The sequence below is a fragment of the Oryzias latipes genome, chromosome 22 (genome assembly GCF_002234675.1).
Source record: "Oryzias latipes chromosome 22, ASM223467v1".
Lineage (NCBI taxonomy): Eukaryota > Metazoa > Chordata > Actinopteri > Beloniformes > Adrianichthyidae > Oryzias > Oryzias latipes.
This window is the reverse complement of record NC_019880.2, coordinates 21,089,981-21,112,177: the sequence shown is the minus strand read 5'-3', so window position 1 is coordinate 21,112,177 and position 22,197 is coordinate 21,089,981. Positions and strand designations below refer to the sequence as shown.

Genomic DNA, 22,197 nt, shown 5'->3' with positions numbered 1-22,197 from the left:
CAGTTCAGCACATGACGGACAGCAGAACTGTATTCAGTTGTCTACATTTATAGATATTCTTCTGCTAAAGGTACAGTGTTGTGAGTCTTGGTTTCTAAAAAACAGTCTCATAGATTTTCTTTACTATTATCACATGAAGAAAATAGATACTTATTGCCAAATAAAATCCAGTTATTTATAGTAGGAACATTCCAATAGTCTACAAGGAACATTGAAATTTAAATGACCAAATGTGGCAAACAAACCGTTGGGGATTTTTTGTGTTTGTCAAGGCAACAAAAATTATGACTAGTCTGGGATTTGAACAAAAACAGTGTAAAAATATTGTAAAGTTTAAAAACAATTACAAACATATGGGCCCAATATAAGGAATACATACTAGAGATAATTATAAGGACATTTAAAAAGATCTGAATGGAAGGTGTTATTATTATTATTACAATCATTATCTATATGTTTGTATCAGATAGATTGTATTCTAAAATGTTTGAAACAAATGTCTGAAACAAATCTATTGCATGACTTCAGGTTAGTGAACCTAACACAGCAGCAGTGTGGGCTTTAGTGTCTTATCAGACTGCAGTGTGTTCCTGTTTGTATTTCTGCACACTAAAACTCACACACCTTGCATGTGTGTGTGTTTGCACAGGAGATTGGACACGAAAACACAATCTGTTCTTATTTTAACTTGCATGTGTTTTTGTCAGACTGCACGGCAGCCACGGTGCACTGATTGAATCAAATCAAATTTTATTGAAATAGCACTTTTCATACATGGTTACACAACACTGAAATAAATAAATAACAGTTACGAACCGGTAATTAATGTAAAAAATAGAACAGTGAGTCTGTGTGTGTGTGTGTGTTACTTAGATTGTGTTTTGTTTCAAGGAAAGTACGTGTGGTCATGAGTGTTTTGAGTGTGAGCTTGTGATCGTGCCTGATTAAATTGTCCCAAAGAGTTGAAGTAGGCTGTGTGTGCATGTGTGTGTGCGTGTGTGTGCATGTGCTTTTGTGTGCATAAACGAGGATTCAATCCCCAGCTGGAAAATTGAGTTGGGAGCAGAGATTGTTATCATCATTTATTTACGTCCTGGCTCATTGCAGAACTAATTTGATTCAACCCTCAGTTTGCAGATTATCTCTTCCCCCGCCTCTTCCTTCCTCTGCTCTACGGTATTGATTGGATTATTGTTTGAAAAGTGGAGTTATTCTCTTACGTTGCTTCTTCTTAGTTAAAGCAAAAGAAGCTGATTTCAAAAAGAAAAACAAAGAGAAGCTGCAATCAGCTGAGAGATTAGAAAAGGCAAAACAAGACATTATTTAAGTTTAACACTTCAGCAATGAATGTATCAACTAAAGATTTATTGATTAGTAATTACTAGATAACTGGTTGTTACACCCTCCATGCCTAATAATTATAAAATGGGAAAGGCATAAAAATGATCGTTTGAGTTTTGAAATCTTTTGTATTTCTTTACTTTTGCTTTGGACCTTTAAAATTCGTGATGATGCTCCCCCTTTTCTGAATCTAAGTTAACAACATAGCCTTCTCTATAGGAGACTCATCTATCCACCTCTATGCTGATGACACAGTCCTCTATTCTGTGCCCCCCCCTCTAGACTGCATCTGAACTTAAATGTTTCCAAGACCAAGATCATGTGGGTTGGCCTGGAGGGACATGGTCCTTCAAATATCTCCACTCTTGATGGCACTCCTCTAGATCTATCTTGCTAGAGAACGATTTTTTTTTCAGCCATTTGCAGTCAAAAGTTAAGTCAAAATTAGGATTTCTTTATAGAAAACGTTCCTCTCTCATGTTCTCTTTTGGTCCAACATTGGTCCAAATGACTATCCTTTCCTCATTTATGTTGATGTCATCTACAGATCAGCTAATTAACATTTGCTGAAAATACTGGACCCCCTTTACCATTGTGCCATTCGATTTCTAACAAACGCTCTCTTCCAAACGCACCGCTGTGGACTTCCTCATTCATTCTATGTAAAATTCACTGGTTGCTGTTAATTTAACTCTCCATGGCCTTTCTTTTCCTTATTTAAGCCAGCTTTGGCTCCTGCCAAAAAATATTTTGTCCCTGATTCAAACTCATTGGGTTCTTTCTCCTTTCAGTCTGCAGAATTGAGAGACTGATCATTTACAACACACCCTCAAAAACCGCACACTTATTAAAAGGAAGCTTAATTTCCATTTTAAAGAAAGATGTAACTGTAACCCAGTTTTATGGTTGTAATTATTAAAATAATTTAATGATTTTAATCATTTTAATGATTGTCTGTGTTTTTGCTGTTTTATCCTGATATTTTTATTTATTTTTCTTAAAACGTATATCCTTTTGCCAGGCCATCAAATTTATTTCTTAATCTGTCTTGCCGGGATAAATCAAATTTAAATGAAATAAATCAAATGTTGCAGCTGAATGGGTTTAAATAGATTGTCAATGTGTGCAATAATTAATCCCAAAATTCCAACTTTTTTCTCCACCTAAGCAAAAAAAGTACAGGCTAATTCAGCCTTAAGCTACGTTCACACCACCCTCTGCAGCACACATCCAAGCTACTACTTTCAATGAAAACTCCATATAAATGCACCAAAATGAAAGTTTCAGGCTTCTGTGTTAAAAACTATTGTTCATGCGACACTTTACCAGGTGTAACTTTGACCAATTGGAGGCTCAGATGTGGGAGGGACGTTTGGTTCGCGTCCTTTTAATTCAAGGTGGTGCCAACCGTTTGAAAATCGATTATGAAGGGGAAAGTAGTAATTGCTGTTTGTTTCCAGATGGAATTCTATGACATCAAGTGTTTCATAAATCGAATAGAGCTGTGAAAGAAAAAACCTGAAACAAAATTCTCCAGAATTGCACTGCATCCACATTTCTCACCGGACCTCTTCCAACAGCAAGTGCTACTGAAAAGTAGAGAAAGAAGCCCCTCCCTGTTTGTCCAATGTGAACACTATGGGCTAAACGGCCGTTCAAGAATGTGCGTCACATGCCCGGTGTGAAGGTGGCCTTGGTCACATGTACCCGTATGGGTTGGAGCTCTTCGTGTGCTGCTGGATTTTGGGTTATCCGGGTCCGTGGAGGGTCATAGAGAGGAGCGGCTGTGCCTTAAGGGGGTGTGTGTCAGGTGTGTCTTGCAGTTTCGTTTAGCATCGTACAACCATCTCAAGCGATGTCATGAAAGTGGAACGTACCATTGGAGTGTGTGTGGTAAGGGTAACGTGAAATATTTGCAAGGATAATGCAATCTCCACACACTTATGATGTACAGGTGACGCTGTCCTCACGCCACACTTCAGGCGCTGGTTAAGTGTGAACACTGACTCCTTAGATTCATACAACTCGCCCGCATCTCACCTACCTCACCTTGACTTACCCTTACGTGTCTTATAAGTGTTCACCTGTCAGTCACAGCATGCCTGTAGAAAACTGCACAAACCTGATTTTCCTGTTTTTTTTCGCTTTCTCAGTTTAGTTTGATTCATTAATCTACGGCATCTTCCCATTTTGTTTGTTAAGCCCTCATTCTCCCAATGGTATGGTCTCATCCACGGCCATGTCTTTCTCTGCCTCTGCTTCAGACTTCTTCCCACCCTCTACTGCCGTTTATCTTCATCGATGCTCTTCCCCCGGCATGGCAGTGGTCTGGGGTCCGGCCCACCATACCCGGTCATACATACTCGTTTGATTCCCTGAACTGTTCTCTCAGCAGGAAGCAATCCGCCAGGCAGACTGAAAATGTATAATGAGCTTTGAGAACAGAGGGGGTTGCTGTGTTGGGGGTGAAGATGCCACATTCTCCTCTCTTCCTCCCCGTCTCCTTCCCCCTGGTTAAGGCAGACTAATTAAAAGCTTACTAGCGCCGTTGGCCTTGTCACAGAGAGATGAGCGCTTGCTGTCAGCCCACAGAGACAGCTCCATACCAGGCGGGGTGGGCAAAGAAAGGGGGTGAGCAGCCTCTGGGAACTATGCTAATTCCAGCCACTGGGATGTCGTGCTCGGGAGGCTGCTGAGGAATTCCTCTAGTGGTACTTTCAGGACTGATTATCTCTGCCACCGTCTAGGAGGATATTACTGTCAGACAGCCAATCTGCTCGTCGTTTACAGGCTGTTTCCCTTCGTCTTGTTTGTTTGCCACATTTCACATTTCTAGACTTTCAGTTTAAGTTGGTCCAAACTGCTCAGTTATGGGAAGCACACTAGTACTGAACTTCACATCAAATTATTATTGACACTTAATGAGGATTACATTCCTTTACCATTTTATCAGCCACATGCCATGAAAATAAACAGCAAACGCTAATTGTTTGGTAATAGGCGCTTTTTTCATTACACAGCTAAACATGCTATAGTTACTGTCAGTCCAAACATTAATCTCCAGCTAAGAATTGTCATAATATTTTAATGTTTTTGTTACTGTAACTCTCCGGTCATGATTGAGGCTGCAAAAAGGATGTATTTAAGGATGATTGGATCCATGCATCGTGGGATTGTGGGCTGAAACTTCCTTCCATCAGTGAGAGTGTTGAGGAGGAACCACGATCCTCCAGCACGACAATGATCTCAAACACATCGCTGGTGGCTCAGTAAAAAGCCTGTCAAGGTTCTGGAGTGTTCTAGTCGATCTCTAGACCTCAATCCAACAGAGTATCCAACAACTATAGACCACAATGCCTTGCGTTTGAACGATTTTTGTGAAGAAATTGTTTTAGTTAATTATTTTTATAAAGTATCCATTTTCCTCATCAGAACACAGCTCAGACAGAGCCCTGGTAACGACCTTTGACCTCGGTCATTGACAACCAGGGTCACATTACAAAGTCTTGAGGTGAACCTTTGGTTGCTGACCACATTCTTTGTTCTGCACATTAACTATTAAAACTCAAACGTGATGACTACCTGTGTTTCCGTGAAGAACATTACAGACTTCTATCATTTTTCTAAGAGGGACAACTTAGAGAATCAGTTTCTTGTTGCTTCAATGAGTTCACAAAGACTATATAAGATGATAAGTTCAATTAAAAATAAACTGCTCATGTTTAACAGGTTTAAAATATTATCATGAACATTCTTGTTGTATTTCTGTAAAACATGAAATAAAATAATGGGACTTCTTGTTCATGTTTTTTTTTTGCAGATTGCAACCCTTCATCAGCAGGCAGCCTATGAAGAAGCAGGCAGTGGAGGTGAGCTGAAGTTCCTCTTCTGTCTTTGAAGACCCCCCCCCCCACACACACACACACTTACACTTGGTCATAAAACAATAGGAAGGCTCTCATTCAGTCTGTCTGTGTTCACCTGCAGTTCTTTTCTGTTACAGTGCTGGCATGTCTGCTCTTGGTTGACAGAAATTCCTGTTTTAAGTTAGGATGTCTGACATTTCCTTCATGGTGCTCCGGCGCAAACTTCTCTGATCCTTTTCACCGTTGTAGGTCCCAGTCGTATTTTTCAGAAGAAAACATTTAAAGGGTCACACTTGAAGATAGAAAAGAAAACCAGGACTCCTGCATCCATGAATCTCATTTCCAAACGTTTCAAACCCAGAATCGTTGAGTCCCCTAAGGTGAACTCCGGTAACGTCTGATTAGCTCTACTGTCCATTGATGCTTTCGTGCCTCTTGCTTTCGTAAAAAGCTTAGCGGCATCTCAGGGATTCTCTCATCCAGTCCACAGGTATATTTTTAGGTTTTATCTCTTTACTCTGTAAAACACACACATGGTGAAACTTTGAACTGCAGATGGTGAACGAAACACAAACATCACTGAGATTTAAGGGGCTCAGTGGGAAATATTTGTCCCACTTTGTCATGAATGTCATGATGAATACAGGTCAGAACAGGAACAGGTGGCAATAATGCTGACATCGCCAACAACAACCTTGTTGCTACAAGGCCTGGGACCTCATCACAGTCGGAGCATCCTCCATTACTGCTTCAAGGCTGAAACAGGAAATAAAAGGGGTTTTCATTGGGCTTCTGGAGGCTTCCTCTGTGTGATCGCAGAGGATGTTCTGCCTAAATGGACCCAACCAGGACGTCCTGGATGCCCTCTGCACAATTTAAAAACACCAGTGCATAGCAGTAAAAAGCAGTGACCTTATCCAAAACACTGAGAAGAAGCATGAGAAGCTGTTTGTGTGCGCTTCCATGGCTGTTTAGCCCTGTGTGGACTGAAGTAGGCCAGAACAGAACCAGCAACTTCTGTGGTCCTGATCAGGACAGAGTCAATAGAAAGACAGGTGACTATTATTGGGACTGATTGTAAAAACGTATTAATGACGAAGAGGTTCTGTTTAGGACCAGATCTCCTGCAGATCTGGTGGGGATCCAAACGTCTTCCTGTGTAGGACCCTCACTTGGCCTTCATTCGCTCGTCCTTTACTCACTATTCCAGCCTTCTCCAGGCCGTTTCCTGCTGCTGGAAAAGGAACCAAAACAGTTTTAAACAGGACACAATCAGGTCAAATGTAGTGTTTTCCTAGAGCCGCTCTTCTTTGAAGATTGTGTTTGTCTTCTCCAAACGAACGGCTTCTCTAGCCTTCATTTTTCTGGTTTTAGGGATTTGTTGATGCTCCTGTGTGTCGTGGTGTGTTTCTGCGAAGGCCGACTAGTATTCCATGTCCGGATCCAACTTAGACTCTAAAATAGGGTCACGTTTGTTTTTTTCTTCCCTGTTTTTGTTGTCATCCAAAGATGTGCAGCTTTATATTAAGAACGGTTGTGCGGTGGTTGGACCTACGCTGGTCGATCCACATCCCTTCATCTTTGCCTGCCTTTGTCCCTGGATCACATGCTCCTGGCAGCTGAGAAGAAAACACTGCCACAAGGGGCTGGGGCAACAAGGCTTGTTACTTAGCAACCCTCTCACCCCCCCATGGGAACTGGAAACAAATAGACCTCAGCATTGGTGCAGGGCTCTCCTCGCTCGCAGTTCTGTTATGTAATGTTTCCACTTCATTAAAGCAACAGCGCCAGAGTGAAAAGAAACGTGTTGTGTGCGCTGCATGCCAAGGACCCGCTCACCCGACAACAAAGTGTGACTTTTTTTTACCCTTTCCTTTTTCATAGCTAAGTAAAAACAAAGTATCACAAAGAGAATTTGACTTCTGGCTCAGTAGAGTCTAAATCCCACGTTAAACACACAACCCTGGATTCTGAGCCACAGGTTTGGAGACTTTCCAAAAGAGAAAAGCAGCTGCCAAAATGCAGAATCAATTACATTTACAAGTTTACATTTTGATCAGATTTAGGATTCAACAGGATTTCAAATGAATTTGTCACATTTTCCGCCAAAACCAAAATAGCAGCTTTCAATGAGAATGTGACTTCAAACAACTCAAAGTATTAACAGCTGTTTTTTTGTCTAAAAACAAACAACTACCTAGAAAAAACTTTAAAAAGAAATCGACGATGAGTCAATGTTGTAATCTAAATATCAAGTTTATATGCTGCTTTTCAGTCTTCTCTGTTCAGGAAAGTCAAAATAGAGTTTGAACTAAAACTATACATAAGAAACGGGGTTGTCTCTAGTTTTCTGTTGTGTCCAGCAGCAGTTGAAGAAGTTAAAGAGGAATATTTAAGTCTGTGTCATTAAAATTCCACTCCAATCAAATGGTGTTTTGGGTTTCTTTAACTTGTTCTTGTAGCATTTTTCTGATGATTGAGGACATATACAGAAAACATTTGGCTTACATTGCATTTCTGACTATTTCTGACTAAAAAAATGCAGTTGGAATTTTTTATTTTTTTGCCTTTTCCATGTATGTATCACGAAATACCGAAACGACATAAGTCTTTCCTGATTGTTCTTTGCGTTAATCTTTCGTCGATACGCAGATGTCAGTCGAGGGTTTCACCCGATGGGTCTTTACCTGAATTTGGTTTAGAGCTGTTTAATATCTTTGGTTGGCTGAGAATTACGTAGTTTATGCATATTCTTCATAGTTTATAAGCAATTATTACATAAATCTTACGCAATTGTAATTTTAGCAATATGCATACACAAATGTGTGTCTTTCCACGACCGTTCCACGTATGTCTAACAGAGTTTTCACGCATGAACCACTGATGTATTACTTTTCTATCACGTATACGGCGCACATATCACATTTAAATTATGTAATTGACGCATGAATCACTGATGAATTGCAGATAAACAGCACAATAATCACACGGTTCATGTTCTACGTTGGTTTACGTGTTCTCTGCGTGGTTTATTTGTACTTTCTCCGTGGTTCATTCCTGATATGGGAAATTTTCAGGTAAAGACCACAACTTCTCTCACTTTTTCCACGGATGTTCAAGTATGACCAATGTTCATCCCTGCATTTTGCGCCAAACATAGTGGCTGTGGCACACGGTCTTTAGGTAGGGGTTTAGGTGTGAGGAGCTGTAGGCTAGCAGTAGGGTGCATACAGATGGATGATGGGAAGAGGGGTACGAAGTAGTTTTGCACTAATGGTCCCACCCACAACTGAGAGGTGAATTTCAATTTCATAGTTACTGCCGCTCTGCAGTAACTATGTCATAGAAGACGACACCGATTTTTACATATTGGCTAAATCACAATGAAAAGACCACCGGGGACGCTTTGAAAACAGATCAGAAGATGATGGGAGGGGGATTCAAACCCAATCTGTGGGTTTCTGTTGAAGGGGGAATGAAGGATAGAACAGGAAAAGGGAGAGTAGGGGAAATTTCAGAGAGAAAAACATTGGATGAAGGAGGAAATGAATGGCATTATGGAGGAAGTGGGGCTGCACACACAGCAAGCCTCCACCAGGCTGTTGTTGAGGGGGCAGAAACATCTCGCCGTCACTCAGGGGACCTGCCGCCCCTCATCTTTATAATTAGCCCGGCTGAAAGCAGTCAAAGCATGTAGGTTTAGTCGTATGTGTGTGTGGGGGGTAGGCAGTTTTTTTTTTAAATGGTGAATATTCATGTACCTGCATCACGGGTGAAGTTGTGCTTGTTGGATGATGTTGAAACTCTGTGCTTCAGCATTTCGGCTTCAACCTGCTGGACCTTCCTTCTGTGGATGAAAATGAACAGAACGTCCGGCTTTAGGATGCTCTGCTCATCGTTGGGACACCATTTTTTCTACTACATTCACAGTCCAGAAAACAGACACAGACGCACACCTCAGCTCTGCAAAAACACACATGAATGGCTGTGTTTGAAGGCCGATGTGTGTGTCTGTGCACACATGAGTGGTGTGTACATCTGTAGCTGTTTGTGCAGATCTCTGCTGTTCTGTTTGTGGCCCCCTCCTTCCCTCTCTTCTGTGTGTTTCCTGTCTGCATTTGCAGATCTCAGAAATATTTGTGGAAACAAAGACATCTGCAGTGACTTCCACTGTCATTGTTGTCATTTTTGGTTTTCTGCAGTCTGAATGTGTGTAAAAGCACAAACGAGGCACCTCTTGGACCTGTGTTACCAAAGGAAGACGCCCATCAGAGAAAAGCCTCCTGGATTTTAAAGCTAAAACGACATCTGACTCATGTCTGAAGCTATTTCCCTGTTTGGTTTGAGGTGTTTAAGACAAAAATACATTGGTAGGAAATAACTATCAGCACCTTTTTCTGAAAACAATGCAAAGGTTTTCTGATAAATCGATTCTAAAACTAAATTTCAAGTAGTCCCTAATATTTACATTAAAGTAAAGCAAAACACTTCCTATTGTCACAAACGTGTTAGCCTGAAACGCGCTAGCCTGAAATGGGTTAGCCTGAAACGCACTACCCTGAAATGCGTTAGCCTAAAACGCGTTAGCCTAAAACGCGTTAGCCTAAAACGCATTAGCCTGAAACGCGTTAGCCTGAAACGCGTTAGCCTGAAACGCGTTGGCCTGAAACGTGTTAGCCTAAAACGCATTAGCCTGAAACACATTTGCTTAAAACGTGTTGGCCTGAAACGTGTTAGCCTTAAATGCATTAGCCTGAAACGCGTCAGCCTAGTGTTAGCCTGAAACTTGTTAGCCTAAAACGCGTTAGCCTGAAACGTGTTAATCTAAAACGCATTAGCCTGAAACGCGTCAGCCTAGTGTTAGCCTGAAACGCATTAGCCTGAAATGTGTTAGCCGGAAACGCGTTGGCCTGAAACACGTTGGCCTGAAACGTGTTAGCCTAAAACGCATTAGCCTGAAATGCGTCAGCCTAGTGTTAGCCTAAAACGCATTAGCCTGAAACGCGTTAGCCTAAAATGCGTTAGCCTAAAACGTGTTAGCCTGAAACGCGTCAGCCTAGTGTTAGCCTAAAACGCATTAGCCTGAAATGCGTTAGCCTAAAATGCGTTAGCCTAAAACGTGTTAGCCTGAAACGCGTCAACCTAGTGTTAGCCTGAAACTCGTTAGCCTGAAACGTGTTAGCCTAAAACTTATTAGCCTGAAACGCGTTAGCCTAAAACGTGTTAGCCTGAAACACGGTGGCCTGAAACGCGTTAGCCTGAAACGCGTGGTCACACGTTTCCGGGCCTGTTGTGAACGTAGCATCAGACATTTGTCTGACAGCAGTTTTAAGGTCAATGCAGGAAAAATCCAAATGATGATCTCCTCTACTGCCTTCCGTCCATCTCATGTTTCCATTTCCTGCTGCTTCTCATTGAAGAAAATCTAAAGTGGACGACCTTCTCAGTCTCCCCAGGATTCCCTCTGTAACCCGCTGCCAGCACCGGCTGCAGCCCCGGCCAGTGGGGGGGTAGTGGTGGAGAGCGGACCAGTCGTCTACAATGATGTGGCTGATGAGGAAGAGGATGAAGAGGAGGACACTTGTGTCAGTGCCATGGACCTCCTGGGGGGCAACGGTCTGTTTTCTCCTTCGTTTTCTTCTTACAGGTCACATGATTACGTGTCAGACTCAGACCCGTGGACCAAATTTGGCCTGCAGTGTCATTATAATTGGCCCGTGAGATCATATCAAATGTGCATTAGAGCTGGCCCGTAGTATATACGGTACCACTAATACTTCAAATCCCACAATGCTTTGCTGGTACGTTGGTGTGAAATCGAAACCGGCAAGCGCTCCTTTTTTCTGTAGACAGTCACTGACAGCCACGCTCCAGCTGTTTAAGGATGTGAGGTTGATGGAGGGAGTGCATGTGATGAGACGAGCAGCTGAAAACTGAACCAGTAGAAAACTACATGATAGTTAAAAACTATTTAAACTACAAACATGAAATATAAAGTCGTTTACACCTCTAAAAATCACTCAATTTTGACATTTGATGGCATTTATACTTGAAAAAACTGTTGCAGAACAACTCCGCATACATCTATCACAGAATAACCTATATGAACAATTCCAGTCCGGCTTCCGTCCCCTTCACAGCACAGAAACGGCTCTCCTTAAAATCTCCAATGATCTCCTCCTTGCTGCTGACTCTGGGCTACTCTCCATTCTCCTCCTACTTGATTTAAGCTCAGCCTTCGATACAATCTCCCATACCATCCTCCTAGACAGACTGTCCGCCATAGGTATCAGAAACATACCTCTCAACTGGTTTCACTCTTACCTCTCTGGTCGCACCCAATTTATTCAATTAAAACAGTTCACTTCCCATACAGTTCCTGTCACTACAGGTGTTCCCCAGGGCTCCGTCCTGGGACCCCTGCTATTTATCATCTACCTTCTCCCTTTTGGTCAAATCCTCCGTAAATACAAGAGTCACTTCCATTGTTATGCAGACGATACTCAGCTCTACATCTCCACCAAGCCAAATTCCTCTCTACCTCCCACTTCCCTCACTGACTGCCTTCTTGCAATAAAATCCTGGTTCACTACTAATTTCTTAAAACTAAACAACGATAAAACTGAACTTCTCCTGATCGGCACCAAATCCGTTATTAACAGCATCCAGAACTTCTCAATTCCCTTTGAAACCTCCTCCATTTCCCCCTCCCCTCAGGTCAAGAGTCTGGGTGTCTTCCTGGACAGCACCCTCTCCTTCACTTCTCACATCAATAGCATCACCCGGTCTGCCTATTTCCACCTTCGCAGCATCCGTCGTCTTCGCCCTTCCCTCAGTCCACATTCCACAGCCGTTCTGGTGCACAGTCTTGTCACTTCCCGTCTGGATTATTGCAACTCCCTTCTTTTTGGTTTACCACAAAAAACTCTACGAAAACTACAGTATGTTCAGAACTCAGCTGCCAGAATTGTCTCTCAAACACCTTCCTCCCAACACACCACGCCTGTTCTGCAGCAGCTCCACTGGCTACCAATCACACACCGGATTACATACAAAATACTTATTCTGACTTTTAAATCCATCCACAACCTTGCTCCATCATATTTATCAGATCTTGTTCATGTGGCCATTCCCACCCGTACCCTCAGATCCTCCTCCTCCCTTCATCTGGATGTCCCCACTGCTCGCCTTGTCACTATGGGGGGCAAAGCATTCAGCCCCCCGGCTCTGGAACTCTCTGCCTCCGGACCTCAGAAACATCGGGTCTATCTCACAATTCGCCAAAAAACTGAAACCTCATCTTTTCCAACTCGCCTATTCCCTCCGATAATTTCCTATTTCTGGCCTATTTATATGTATATTTTATTGTGCATTTGATTGCTTTTATTTTATTTTCATTTTCACTTTTATGTACGGCGACCTTGGGTTCCTTGAAAGGCGCCTAACAAATAAAATTTATTATTATTATTATTTTTATTTTTCTTTATAAATCATCTGCGTTTTCATAAATACACCAGCTGTAAACGTCAGCAGCAGATGCTGTTCATCTCTAGCGGTAAACTTCTTCATCTCTTCAGCTCGAGTGAGAGTGACTGAGGCTGTTGCTTGACTCTGAACATGTCATCTCGTCACTTTTCTTGCTCATTTGTTTGTCACATGGAATGTAATTGTCCACTTAGAAATGTATAAATATAGAATAAAAAAGTATTTTTCAGCAGCTGATGTTAGATGAACAGGAGGATATTTCAAAAGATGAACCAGACACTCAACCTAAGTCTTTGTTTAACTGTTGTACTTTTTATTGGGGGGGGGGTGCAAGTGTTTTTTGTTTCCGGCTAACAGAAGCTGTAGGTTCTGTTAATGCGTCCTCCGTTGGATGCCGAGTGTCTGGACCTCGAACAGTCCCTCCTTTAGTGAGGCAGCCGCTGTGGCTCAGGGTTTCCCCTAAGCTTTAATGAGCATTGCTTAGGTTACATTTCTTTCCCATCATCCCTGGCTGTTAAACTTTAAGGTCCATGAATGTACTGCAGTAAAACGTCCCGACCAATGGAAATGACTGCTGCTCATTCCCGCCCCCCTGAGCAAGGCCAGAGGTTGGGTCATTCTACCTGTCCACAGTTAGTGTCAAAGTCAGTCCAAGGACAAGTCTGCTTTCATTGCTGTTGGTACCAAAACTGTTGGGCCGGCAAAAGTTGATCGTCACACTATGATGACGTCACACGACGTTAACCCCACCTGGACAAACTAGGTAGCGTCATGATTTCTTCGGGTTCTACATTTTTTATTTAACGTTTCTTTTTATAACCTAAAATTCATTTCCCCCATATCCAGAAATGCCACCTTTAATTTTAATATCTCCTAACTTGATCAATGTGAATCAGCTGATCAGCAGAGAAAACCAACTTTGCGCCAGTAAGCAACCCTTGAAAGCGGCTTTTTACCGACGTGCACTTAAAGTAGTGCATACTGCCGCAAAGCCGGCGAAAAAGCAGCCTTGTGGAGCGGCGCGTGCGGGGCGGCGCGTGCGGGGCGGCGCGTGCGGGGCGGCGCGTGCGGGGCGGCGCGTGCGGGGCGGCGCGTGCGGGGTGGCGCGTGCGGGGTGGCGCGTGCGGGGCGGCGCGTGCGGGGCGGCGCGTGCGGCATATAGCGTGAGCAACCCCGCATAAAGAGCCTTATCACTGCACTGAATGCTCCTCTAACTGTTTGTCTCTCATCTTCCAGATTACGGCTTCGATGGAGACGACGACGATGGCTTCTAGCCCCCCCACTTCAACAACTGCATGTGTTGAATCTGTTTTTATCAGACACAAAAACTCAAACATTTCTGCACGTAAATCCCTTTTCCTGACTCTCTAATGTGACCTTCAAACCAGGAAGAGCTGCGTGTCGGCGCACCTTTATCGTCGTTATTGGTTTCTGGAGCAGCGTATTGATGCCGCCAGCGGTCCAGTGGTTTGGTTAAAAATGGACCAAAACTGCAAAGTATTGCATTCATATTTGCCACTTTGCTAAAACTTTCTCTGCAAGTAGTAAAAGTCATTTAGCCCTAAATTTAGAAATGCATAACTTTATAACGTTGCATCGGCACTTTGCATCCTCTTCTTATTTAAATTCAGATTATTTATAAGTTACTAAACTCCCTGCTGTTTGCAGTGTTCTTTACCATTTCTGATGTATTTGATTGAAAACATCTGATAACAGAAGAAAATAGTGAAACGTAATTCTGTTTTTCATTTGGAGGCTAGTCTCCCTCCTTTAATGTGACTCATGTATGAAAACGGTTTTGCTTTGTTGGATTTCAGTTTCTGCCTAAAGGTCGCGTAGGGTCACGGCGACTTCATGCAGATCCTGCAGTGTTCTCTTCCTCAGTTGACCACAGGAGTTTAGAACCTTTTTTTAAATATCCTTTTGTTGGGAAACGAGAACATTTGTGTTCTTTGTGAACACTGACACATCCTGAACTCTGAATCTGTGGCTGTACCTGTCGGGGTGGAACCCCTGCATGATCATGTGAGCCTCTGCTGCTGCAGTAAAGACGTGTCTAAATGCACAAAAACCTTGTGTGGCTGGGATTTATTTCTCTAAATGAATGTGACTTAAGGTCTGAGTAATTGATGGGATTGTTGGGATGAGTAAAAAGATGTTTCTGACATGGATCTGATCTGTTGTTTCCTGAAAGAGTTCAGCCTGAGTTTGCTCTCAGCCACCAGGAGAACATTTTGACACCAACAGAAGCGCCACCAACTTGTTTTTAGATATCGCTCCCTGCTACAGAACACCTCTTTTACATAAATAAAAAAATAGTAATATAGCAATGAGAATAAAAAAATTCCCACATATCAGTGTGTGCAACAGTCCATAAAATCCAATAAAAACATGTGGAAGTGTAAGAACTACTTAAAGCTCTGCAAAAAAGAGGATTTTTTCCTTAAAAACCTCCAGAGTGGATGAAGGCCTCACATCCTCAGGCTGGTCCACGGCGCTGGAATGAGGCCTCGCTGTGGCGTTTGGTTCCGACCTTTGGGACCACCAGCAGACCTGCTCCTGAGGACCCCAGTGTCCTCGACACGTATGTTCAGACAACACTGGTTTAGGTAGTGACAGCCATGTTTGTCCTGAAAGGATAAACGCACACAGTCCTCTGCTTTCCTGTGACATGAGGTCCACTGTTCAGGGTTTTTTTGAAGCTCTACACATAACTGGGATCTGGAGACCGGGCCGCAGTGAACTATGATCGTAAAAAGGAAGCAATGTCTTTATCCAAAGACACCAACCTTTGGGTGTGGGTGCCTGTGCACGTGTGTGAACAGGCTCGGTTGTTCAGATAAACATCTGGGTGTTAAAGTTATGAGGATAATCATGGAGACAAGTTCAGTTTCTTTTCCTTTGTCATCCTCATCAAACTTCTGCTTCATTTCTTCCTTTTCCCATCTCTAAAATGCAAATTTTCCACATTCTCTTCTGTCTTTCATCCAGTCCAAAAAGAAATCCATACGAGTAAAATCAAAAAGAATTTGGGCTTAATATTTTGAAAACATGTTTAACCAGCAAAACTGATGTACAGACCAGTCGATGCTGTTAGAGGACAAATGTTAGTTTGTCTAAAAAGGAGCATTTTGACGGATCATTCATGAAGACCTGACTAGCATGTGTGCTTCTATCAAATGTTCTGAAAATGGACTATAAAGAAATTTTAGATGTACCCAGTTTTAAGACAGAATAGATTTCAATGAGAATCCAAACCTGAAGTTTTAGAGTTTAACTTAAAGCAAACGGTGACAGACGGACGGCTGCGTCTGCAGACTGACGTCCAGCTGGGATCAAACCGAATCAGTCGCTTCCTTCACAAGACGGGACCAGTTGGAGTAAAAGAGGACGGACTTTGTGATCAAAAGTAATGAGCAGCTTAGAAGCATGTTGTGAGTACAGGAAACCAAAGGACAAACAGCACTTCCTCTGTTATAACACTTCTGATAGGAAGAAGAAACACTTCCTTTTTATGAGACTGAGCTGATGAACTGTTGAGCTTCATCTTCAAATGGACTGACACTAAAATACTGAGTGGGAGGAGCCAAGACTTTCTTTTCTATGTAGTCATCAAATAGGAAATGAACATTTACAGCGAGGCTAAGAATGACTCTTCTACTGAAATTAGTCTTTATTTTCATGCTTCAGTTTGAAGGTAATATCTTTTTAAGTGTTTTGCAAAATGTTTCTTACTTTAGCTTTAAAACTTTTTTTTTTTACCACATGTAGTGGGTCTATTTTATAAAATACATGCATTTTTTGGTTTAAAAAAATGTGTGTTGTAAAAGTAAGTTAAAACAACTTTGCTGTGATTTGTTTGGTCAAGAGAATTTTGTATAAAAACAAATGCATAATTCAGTTTTAAAAGTTCCATTTGCTGCAAAATGCATGTTTGAAAGCTGAAGATGGTGAAGAACGTTACCACAGTGAGGAAAAAACGGAACTAACGCCCTTAAACTAAAGGACTTCTGCAATTTTAACTGCAAGAACGGCACGAAATGATAATAAATATGAAAATAATCTGTTGAGTTAAAAAAAATGCTTAAGGGAAGAGAATAAAAGGAATACTTGCAAGGACACAAATAATACGGCTATAGATTTGTGAATTTGACTGACTCACAACATATTTTAGCACCAAACAAAATTTACTTTTAAGGATTTGAAGCCTCTTTTCATTCATGGTTTAAATTGAATCAAGGTTATAAAAAAAAGCCAAATGTTTGCAAATAGCTTTTTAAATAATCAGCGTTTCTCTCCATTTCTAAAAGCACAAACAAATAAGTTGAAAAGAAAAAATAAAGACTTCATCTGAATTCACAATTCTATTCCGAAAGTTTCCGAGTTAAAGATGTGAAAGAGGTCAATATTAGAGGAAAGTGGATTTCTTATCAATGATTCTGATTGTCATTTTCTGTTTCTTCTAGTTTCTGCTGCTGTTTTCTCTTATAAGCCGCTGTATAAAAGAGTTGGAGAGGACGCCGTTTTACCTTGTTCTGTTGAAAGACGCTCTAACCGGGACGTCTACTGGGTGATCAGCAGACTCAGAAGAGCCGCTTCAGAACAGATGAGCTGCACAGCAAACGTTGAGCAGACTGCAGCATCCAGGCTGAGCGTGAACAGCAGCTGCTCTCTGCTCATCAGAAACGTCACCGAGGAAGACGCTGGACGCTACGTCTGTCGGGACAGACAGGATTACTACAACTACATCCCTGTGTTTCTGGAAGTTCTGACCAGTGAGTATTCTGAGTTCAATCATTCTGAGGGAGAAAAGCTCACACCCTGAAGAGACGCTGAACTCATTGAATCATTTAGGCTGGAAGAAGCTCAAACTGATGACAGACATGTTTAGTGTGACAGATGGGAGATAATGTCCCAAACCTCTGATCAGTTTGATTGATTTTAGTCAATGCTGTAAATGTGTCACACGGTAAAAAAAGGGTTACATTGAAAATTCAATGAAGAACAAAAAGAATCGACTAAAAACGTCTGTTCTCCTTCAGTCTCTTTGTCTCCTTCAGATGTCGGTGGAAGAGTCGACCTGAGGTGCTCCTTGCTAAGCTTCCATGAACTCCACGTCTGTGAGGGAAGCACCATCATCTGGATGAACCAGACGGGATCAGAACTGTCGGCCAAAAATCCACAGTTTGAGCTTCAAAGACCAACAAAGTGTGTTTCTGTTCTGACTGTGGAGCATCAGAGTGGAAACCACCAGACATTCACCTGTCAGTTTGTTAAAGACAAGCAGGTGAAGACAGAAGCCGTCTACCTTCTTACAGGTAAGACGGATGTGACTCCATCATTGTGTTCTTCCACAGCTTTAGAAACAAAAAACCTTTTCCGTTCTTTCAGTCATTCCTGTGAATCTTCAGGATTTTCAGATGAAAGCAAACTTTGACTCAACATCCCTGTGGATCCTTCAAAAACACATTCAATGTCAATCAAAAATATCTATTTTTAACCTTTCTATATACATTTCATTGTTGTTGTCATTTTTACCAAACTATCAGGAAAATAAAGTGAAGTAAAACTATAAACTTTGAACGGTATCTCGTCTATGTTGGTTGTTATATACAGATTGATAATATTAATAATCATTAGAGATAAACAGTCATTTAATGTAATTTATCAAAGAAGAAAAGAAAGATAAAAATAAAACAAAAATATCTGTTGAAACAGGAATTTATTACAAATAGAAGCAAACATTGAATTCAAGAAAACGCTTTTCTTCAGATTTTAAATAACAGAACATGTTTGGAGTTTTTTTTTTTTAGAAAAACATAAATTAAATTAAAACCAGTCAACAGGTTTAAAGGAACATGTGACGTTCAAGATTTTCTGGTGTTTCGGGTCATCAATGAGGAAAAAAGGAAAACCTTTAAAAAAATAAATAAACTCATTTCTGTTCCAAACTGAATTCTCTGGATTAAAATGTTAGTTTAGACATGATGATGATTCCGTTGATTGAACCAAAGGCAGATGTGGAGAGTGGATTGTTTCATTTGTGGTTTTCTGCAGATGTCAGTTGTGTTGTTGTGTGAGTCTCTGTTGGACTGTGTTGTGTTGTGACTCAGTGATCAGTTGGTTGCTCTGCTGCGGTTCGCTCCATGACAGACTGACGCATGATCTGCTAGGAAGACAGGTGAATTATGGCTTTTACAGGGTTAGGGGGGCTGTGAGCTCTCCAGGTTCTTCTTGATCCCTTGCTGTGAGGCTTTGGAAGAAGTTTTTCACCTTTGAAGGTCAGAAAGAAGATGACAGGGAAGACTCATAGAAGTTGTTTTATTAAATCTGAGAATAGCGAAGGTTTCATGAGCTGCTCTCTCCAGACAATCCCGTAAATTTTAAATGTTTTTTCATTCCTGCTCTGTCATTCTTTTGAATTTGTCAGCCATATTTGATTGTTTAAAGTCCATGTATTCTGAGAAACTTAAAGAACTGTCCCTTTTTTACCGTTTTTGACGCATTATGTTTACCTTAGAATGAAGAAAAGCTTCTTGAATGGATCTGAGTTCAATTCTCTTTCTAAAGGAAGAATAAAAACCAAACTTCCTTGAGGGGAACTTAAAACGTTGTCTCTTTAAATCGTTTAATGTCACAAAATAGAAGCAAAGTCATCCTTTTCAGTTTTATCTTCATTCATCACTAAAGAGGAAATCAAACCCCGAACTGAACATTTTGAACAGATCAGCGTCTCACAGACAGAATAACTCGTAAAGCAGACTTGAGGAGAAATCCTCATTTCAAATTCAAACACTAAATTGAATTAATGTCACATCTTAAATCGTCCAAAAGCCAAACTTGGATGTCAGTTATGAATAAATACATTTTAATATTCATTTATTTGATGAAATTACTTTCAAAACCTTGCAGAAATAATGATTTTAGTTTATTTCTGCGGTGATGTCGTGTTAAAGGTTCATCGTTTGCTCTTTTCTCTCCTGCAGACACCGGTGAACAAACTAAACATCTCAACTACAGAGTTGGAGAGGAAGTCCTTTTACCTTGCAGAACTACATCCTCCTCTTCCTCATGTTCTGATGTTACCTGGCTGCACCAGAAAGGTCCAGATGAAGCACTAAGACCAGCAGTCCACAAAGGAAGTGTTGTCCGGACTTCAGCTGCAGCTTCCAGGCTGAGTGTGAGCAGCGACGGCTCTCTGCTCATCAGAAGCATCACTGAGGAAGACGCTGGTCGATATCTGCTTCGGCTCGGCAACAAGAATGAGTTAGACGTGTATCTGCATATTTTGAGCAGTGAGTAATTCTGTCATAGTAATCCTGACTAATTCCTGACTAATTCTGTCACCACATGAATGTCAACGTTCTGATCCAACCCTGAAGAGACACTGACGTTTGGAGGTTTTTTATCTAAATTCTCTAATCTCCAGATTCTAAAAAATTTATTTATCAGTTTCATCTGAGACGAGGGGAGACTTATGTCACAAATCCAGAGCCTCACAAAGCCATCCACGTGTATTTGAGTTGATGCTGGTAAATCTCTGGTCTGCAGATCTTTCTGGTCACATCTTCATCATCCTCGCTGGAGCCGTGGTGAAGGTGGTGTTGGTGTTTCTGGGTCTGATTGCTGCTCTGGTCTGCATGGCCAGGAGGAGAACCAAAGGGAACGAGGACCAGAGAACGAGAACAAGTACTTTCACTCTTCGTCATCTTCTGATCTGGATGATGTCATTTCCTGTTTCTCTCAGCTCATAAAAATAAACTAAGTTGGTTAGTTAGTTGGTGACCTTAGACATTTTTTTCACTTGTAGAAGTTAAAAAAAAAGCTGCTTGATCTTTTAAATTCTGCCTCCCCAGGGAGAAGAACTGTGGATGCTGATGAAGACGCCCTGTGAAGAAGACATGCAGAAAACTCTTCTTAGAACAAATCTTACAATTTTGTTTTTTAAAAGAATGCAGATATCTTCTGCTCTATGATAAGTTTTCTTTATTTCTTTTTAGAGAATTCAACTACAGCAGCTTCATTTGCTCAGATCTGCCTTCACCTGCAAGGTTTCTAAGTGGCCTGTTCAGAAATAGACGCAGGAAATATGTGTGTGTGTGTGTGTGTGTGTGTGTGTGTGTGTGTGTGTGTGTGTGTGTGTGTGTGTGTGTGTGCATGAGTGCGTGCGTGCGAATTGTACTGTGACTGTTCTGATCTTCAGCTCTCATATGAAGCTAGTAAAGCTACATACATGCATATACATGTATATATACATGCAAATACATGTATATGCATGTATAAATAAACGCCGTTTACCTCTTCACGGATGTGTGGGACAGACTGCTGACATTGGGAAGAACCTTTAAAAAAGAATAAAAGCATCTGGATTCTCCAGATGACACATTACTCACGTCTTCTTAACTTTGCCTCCACATCCTTTGTTCAGGTCTGTTATTATATATATTCCCACCCTTACATCCTCTGCACTGCATTTTTCTGTATTTCCTGCCCCTTCCTGCCCCTCGATCTGCATCCGTTCCCCAGCACAACATCCTCTCCCTCCTTTACCTTCTCCTCCCCAATTATTTCCCAAGACCTTACCTTTTGGCCTTCCAGCTCTCTGGAGCTCCTCTGCAGTCGAGCTCCCTGCTAACAATAGCTCTGCTGCGGGCGACAACCTCCATGGAGGATAAACAGATGAAAGTGAGGATGTTGCCTCAGCACCGGCTTTATCCGCCATCTTCTGGGTTCATGTAGCTTTAGGGTCACAGTGAGGCTTTTCCTGCACAGTAAACGGAAAATGCAGCTACGGTCTAGTGAAGCTTTACCCAACAAACGTTTAAAAGCAGGTCATGGTGGAAAACCTTTCATTGCTTAGACAGTTTTCTGTTTTCTCGTGATGTCTGTTCGACATCACATGAGCTCTTTAAGCCACTCCCTTCTCGTAAACTTCCTCCCAACGGATGAATCTATGGCCATACTCAGACCGGACACATTTGGTTCACTTAGAGAACCAGAGTTCTTTCCACCGACAACCTGGACCAAAGGTTCAGTCTGACACAAGTGGACCCTGATCCGGGACCAGGAACCGCTCTCTGACCCATCTTTTGTGGCGGTCTCGGTTCTTTTTCAGACGGACTGAGCTTCGATTTGAGTTTTCCTCAGCCTGAATAGGCTCCGTGTTCGGAGTGGCGCAACTGAACTAAAACATCCACTGTAGCCGGGCATTATGGGATGTAAACAGAAAAGGAAGAAAGCAACCAAAAGGATGAGACATAGCAACTGACTGAAATGGGATTTGGATGAATGAGGGATCATTAAAACAGCTTTTAATGGGATCTACATTCCTTCCCACTGTTTTCCCAACAATCTAGACGTCATAAACACGTATCAGTGTTCCGTCTTAGCCGTCGTTGCCTCGGTAACCGGCCTCTGACTCCACCGTACAAAGTAAAAAAGTTTAACCTAACGTTGACGTTCAAATTTGATTAGCCAATTATAAAGAGTAAGGTTTCCAAAGTGC

The 22,197-nt window shown here is 41.7% G+C and overlaps 2 protein-coding genes across 8 annotated transcripts in view; both read left to right on the top strand.

Annotated features, from left to right (window-relative positions):
- LOC101163291 (BRF1, RNA polymerase III transcription initiation factor subunit) overlaps positions 1-14,863 on the top strand; it is a 100,412-nt gene extending 85,549 nt beyond the window's left edge. For 3 of the 4 annotated variants that reach the window (XM_020713750.2, XM_011490671.3, XM_011490672.3), the window contains 3 exons: positions 5,162-5,210; positions 10,655-10,823; positions 13,929-14,863. In XM_020713750.2, the coding sequence (XP_020569409.1) occupies positions 5,162-5,210; positions 10,655-10,823; positions 13,929-13,966 (256 nt within the window). In that variant the 3' untranslated portion in view covers positions 13,967-14,863. Of the gene's footprint in view, positions 1-5,161; positions 5,211-10,654; positions 10,824-13,928 lie in introns of those variants that run through there. The other variant, XR_911008.3, reaches the window with a different exon arrangement.
- A 104-nt stretch (positions 14,864-14,967) lies between these two features.
- On the top strand, positions 14,968-21,080 carry LOC105356970. 4 transcript variants are annotated; one of them, XM_011490669.3, is made up of 6 exons: positions 14,968-15,276; positions 17,159-17,467; positions 17,753-18,010; positions 19,679-19,987; positions 20,244-20,461; positions 20,549-21,080. In XM_011490669.3, exons 1-5 carry the CDS (start codon positions 15,195-15,197, stop codon positions 20,444-20,446), a joined length of 1,161 nt encoding a protein of 386 aa, XP_011488971.1. In that variant the 5' UTR covers positions 14,968-15,194; the 3' UTR covers positions 20,447-20,461; positions 20,549-21,080. The 4 variants fall into 4 exon arrangements, with proteins under 4 accessions (XP_011488971.1, XP_011488972.1, XP_011488970.1 ...); XM_011490670.3 differs by having other exon boundaries at positions 17,735-18,010; positions 20,244-20,381; XM_011490668.3 differs by having other exon boundaries at positions 17,735-18,010.
- Positions 21,081-22,197: the final 1,117 nt, after the last annotated feature.

Coding starts and splice junctions, on each gene's coding strand:
- LOC105356970 (XM_011490668.3), top strand. CDS start 15,195: ATGAGGCCTCGCTGTGGCGTTTGGTTCCGACCTTTGGGACCACCAGCA. Junction 17,468..17,734: donor GTTTCTGGAAGTTCTGACCA/GTGAGTATTCTG, acceptor GTTCTCCTTCAG/TCTCTTTGTCTCCTTCAGAT. Junction 18,011..19,678: donor AGCCGTCTACCTTCTTACAG/GTAAGACGGATG, acceptor TCTCTCCTGCAG/ACACCGGTGAACAAACTAAA.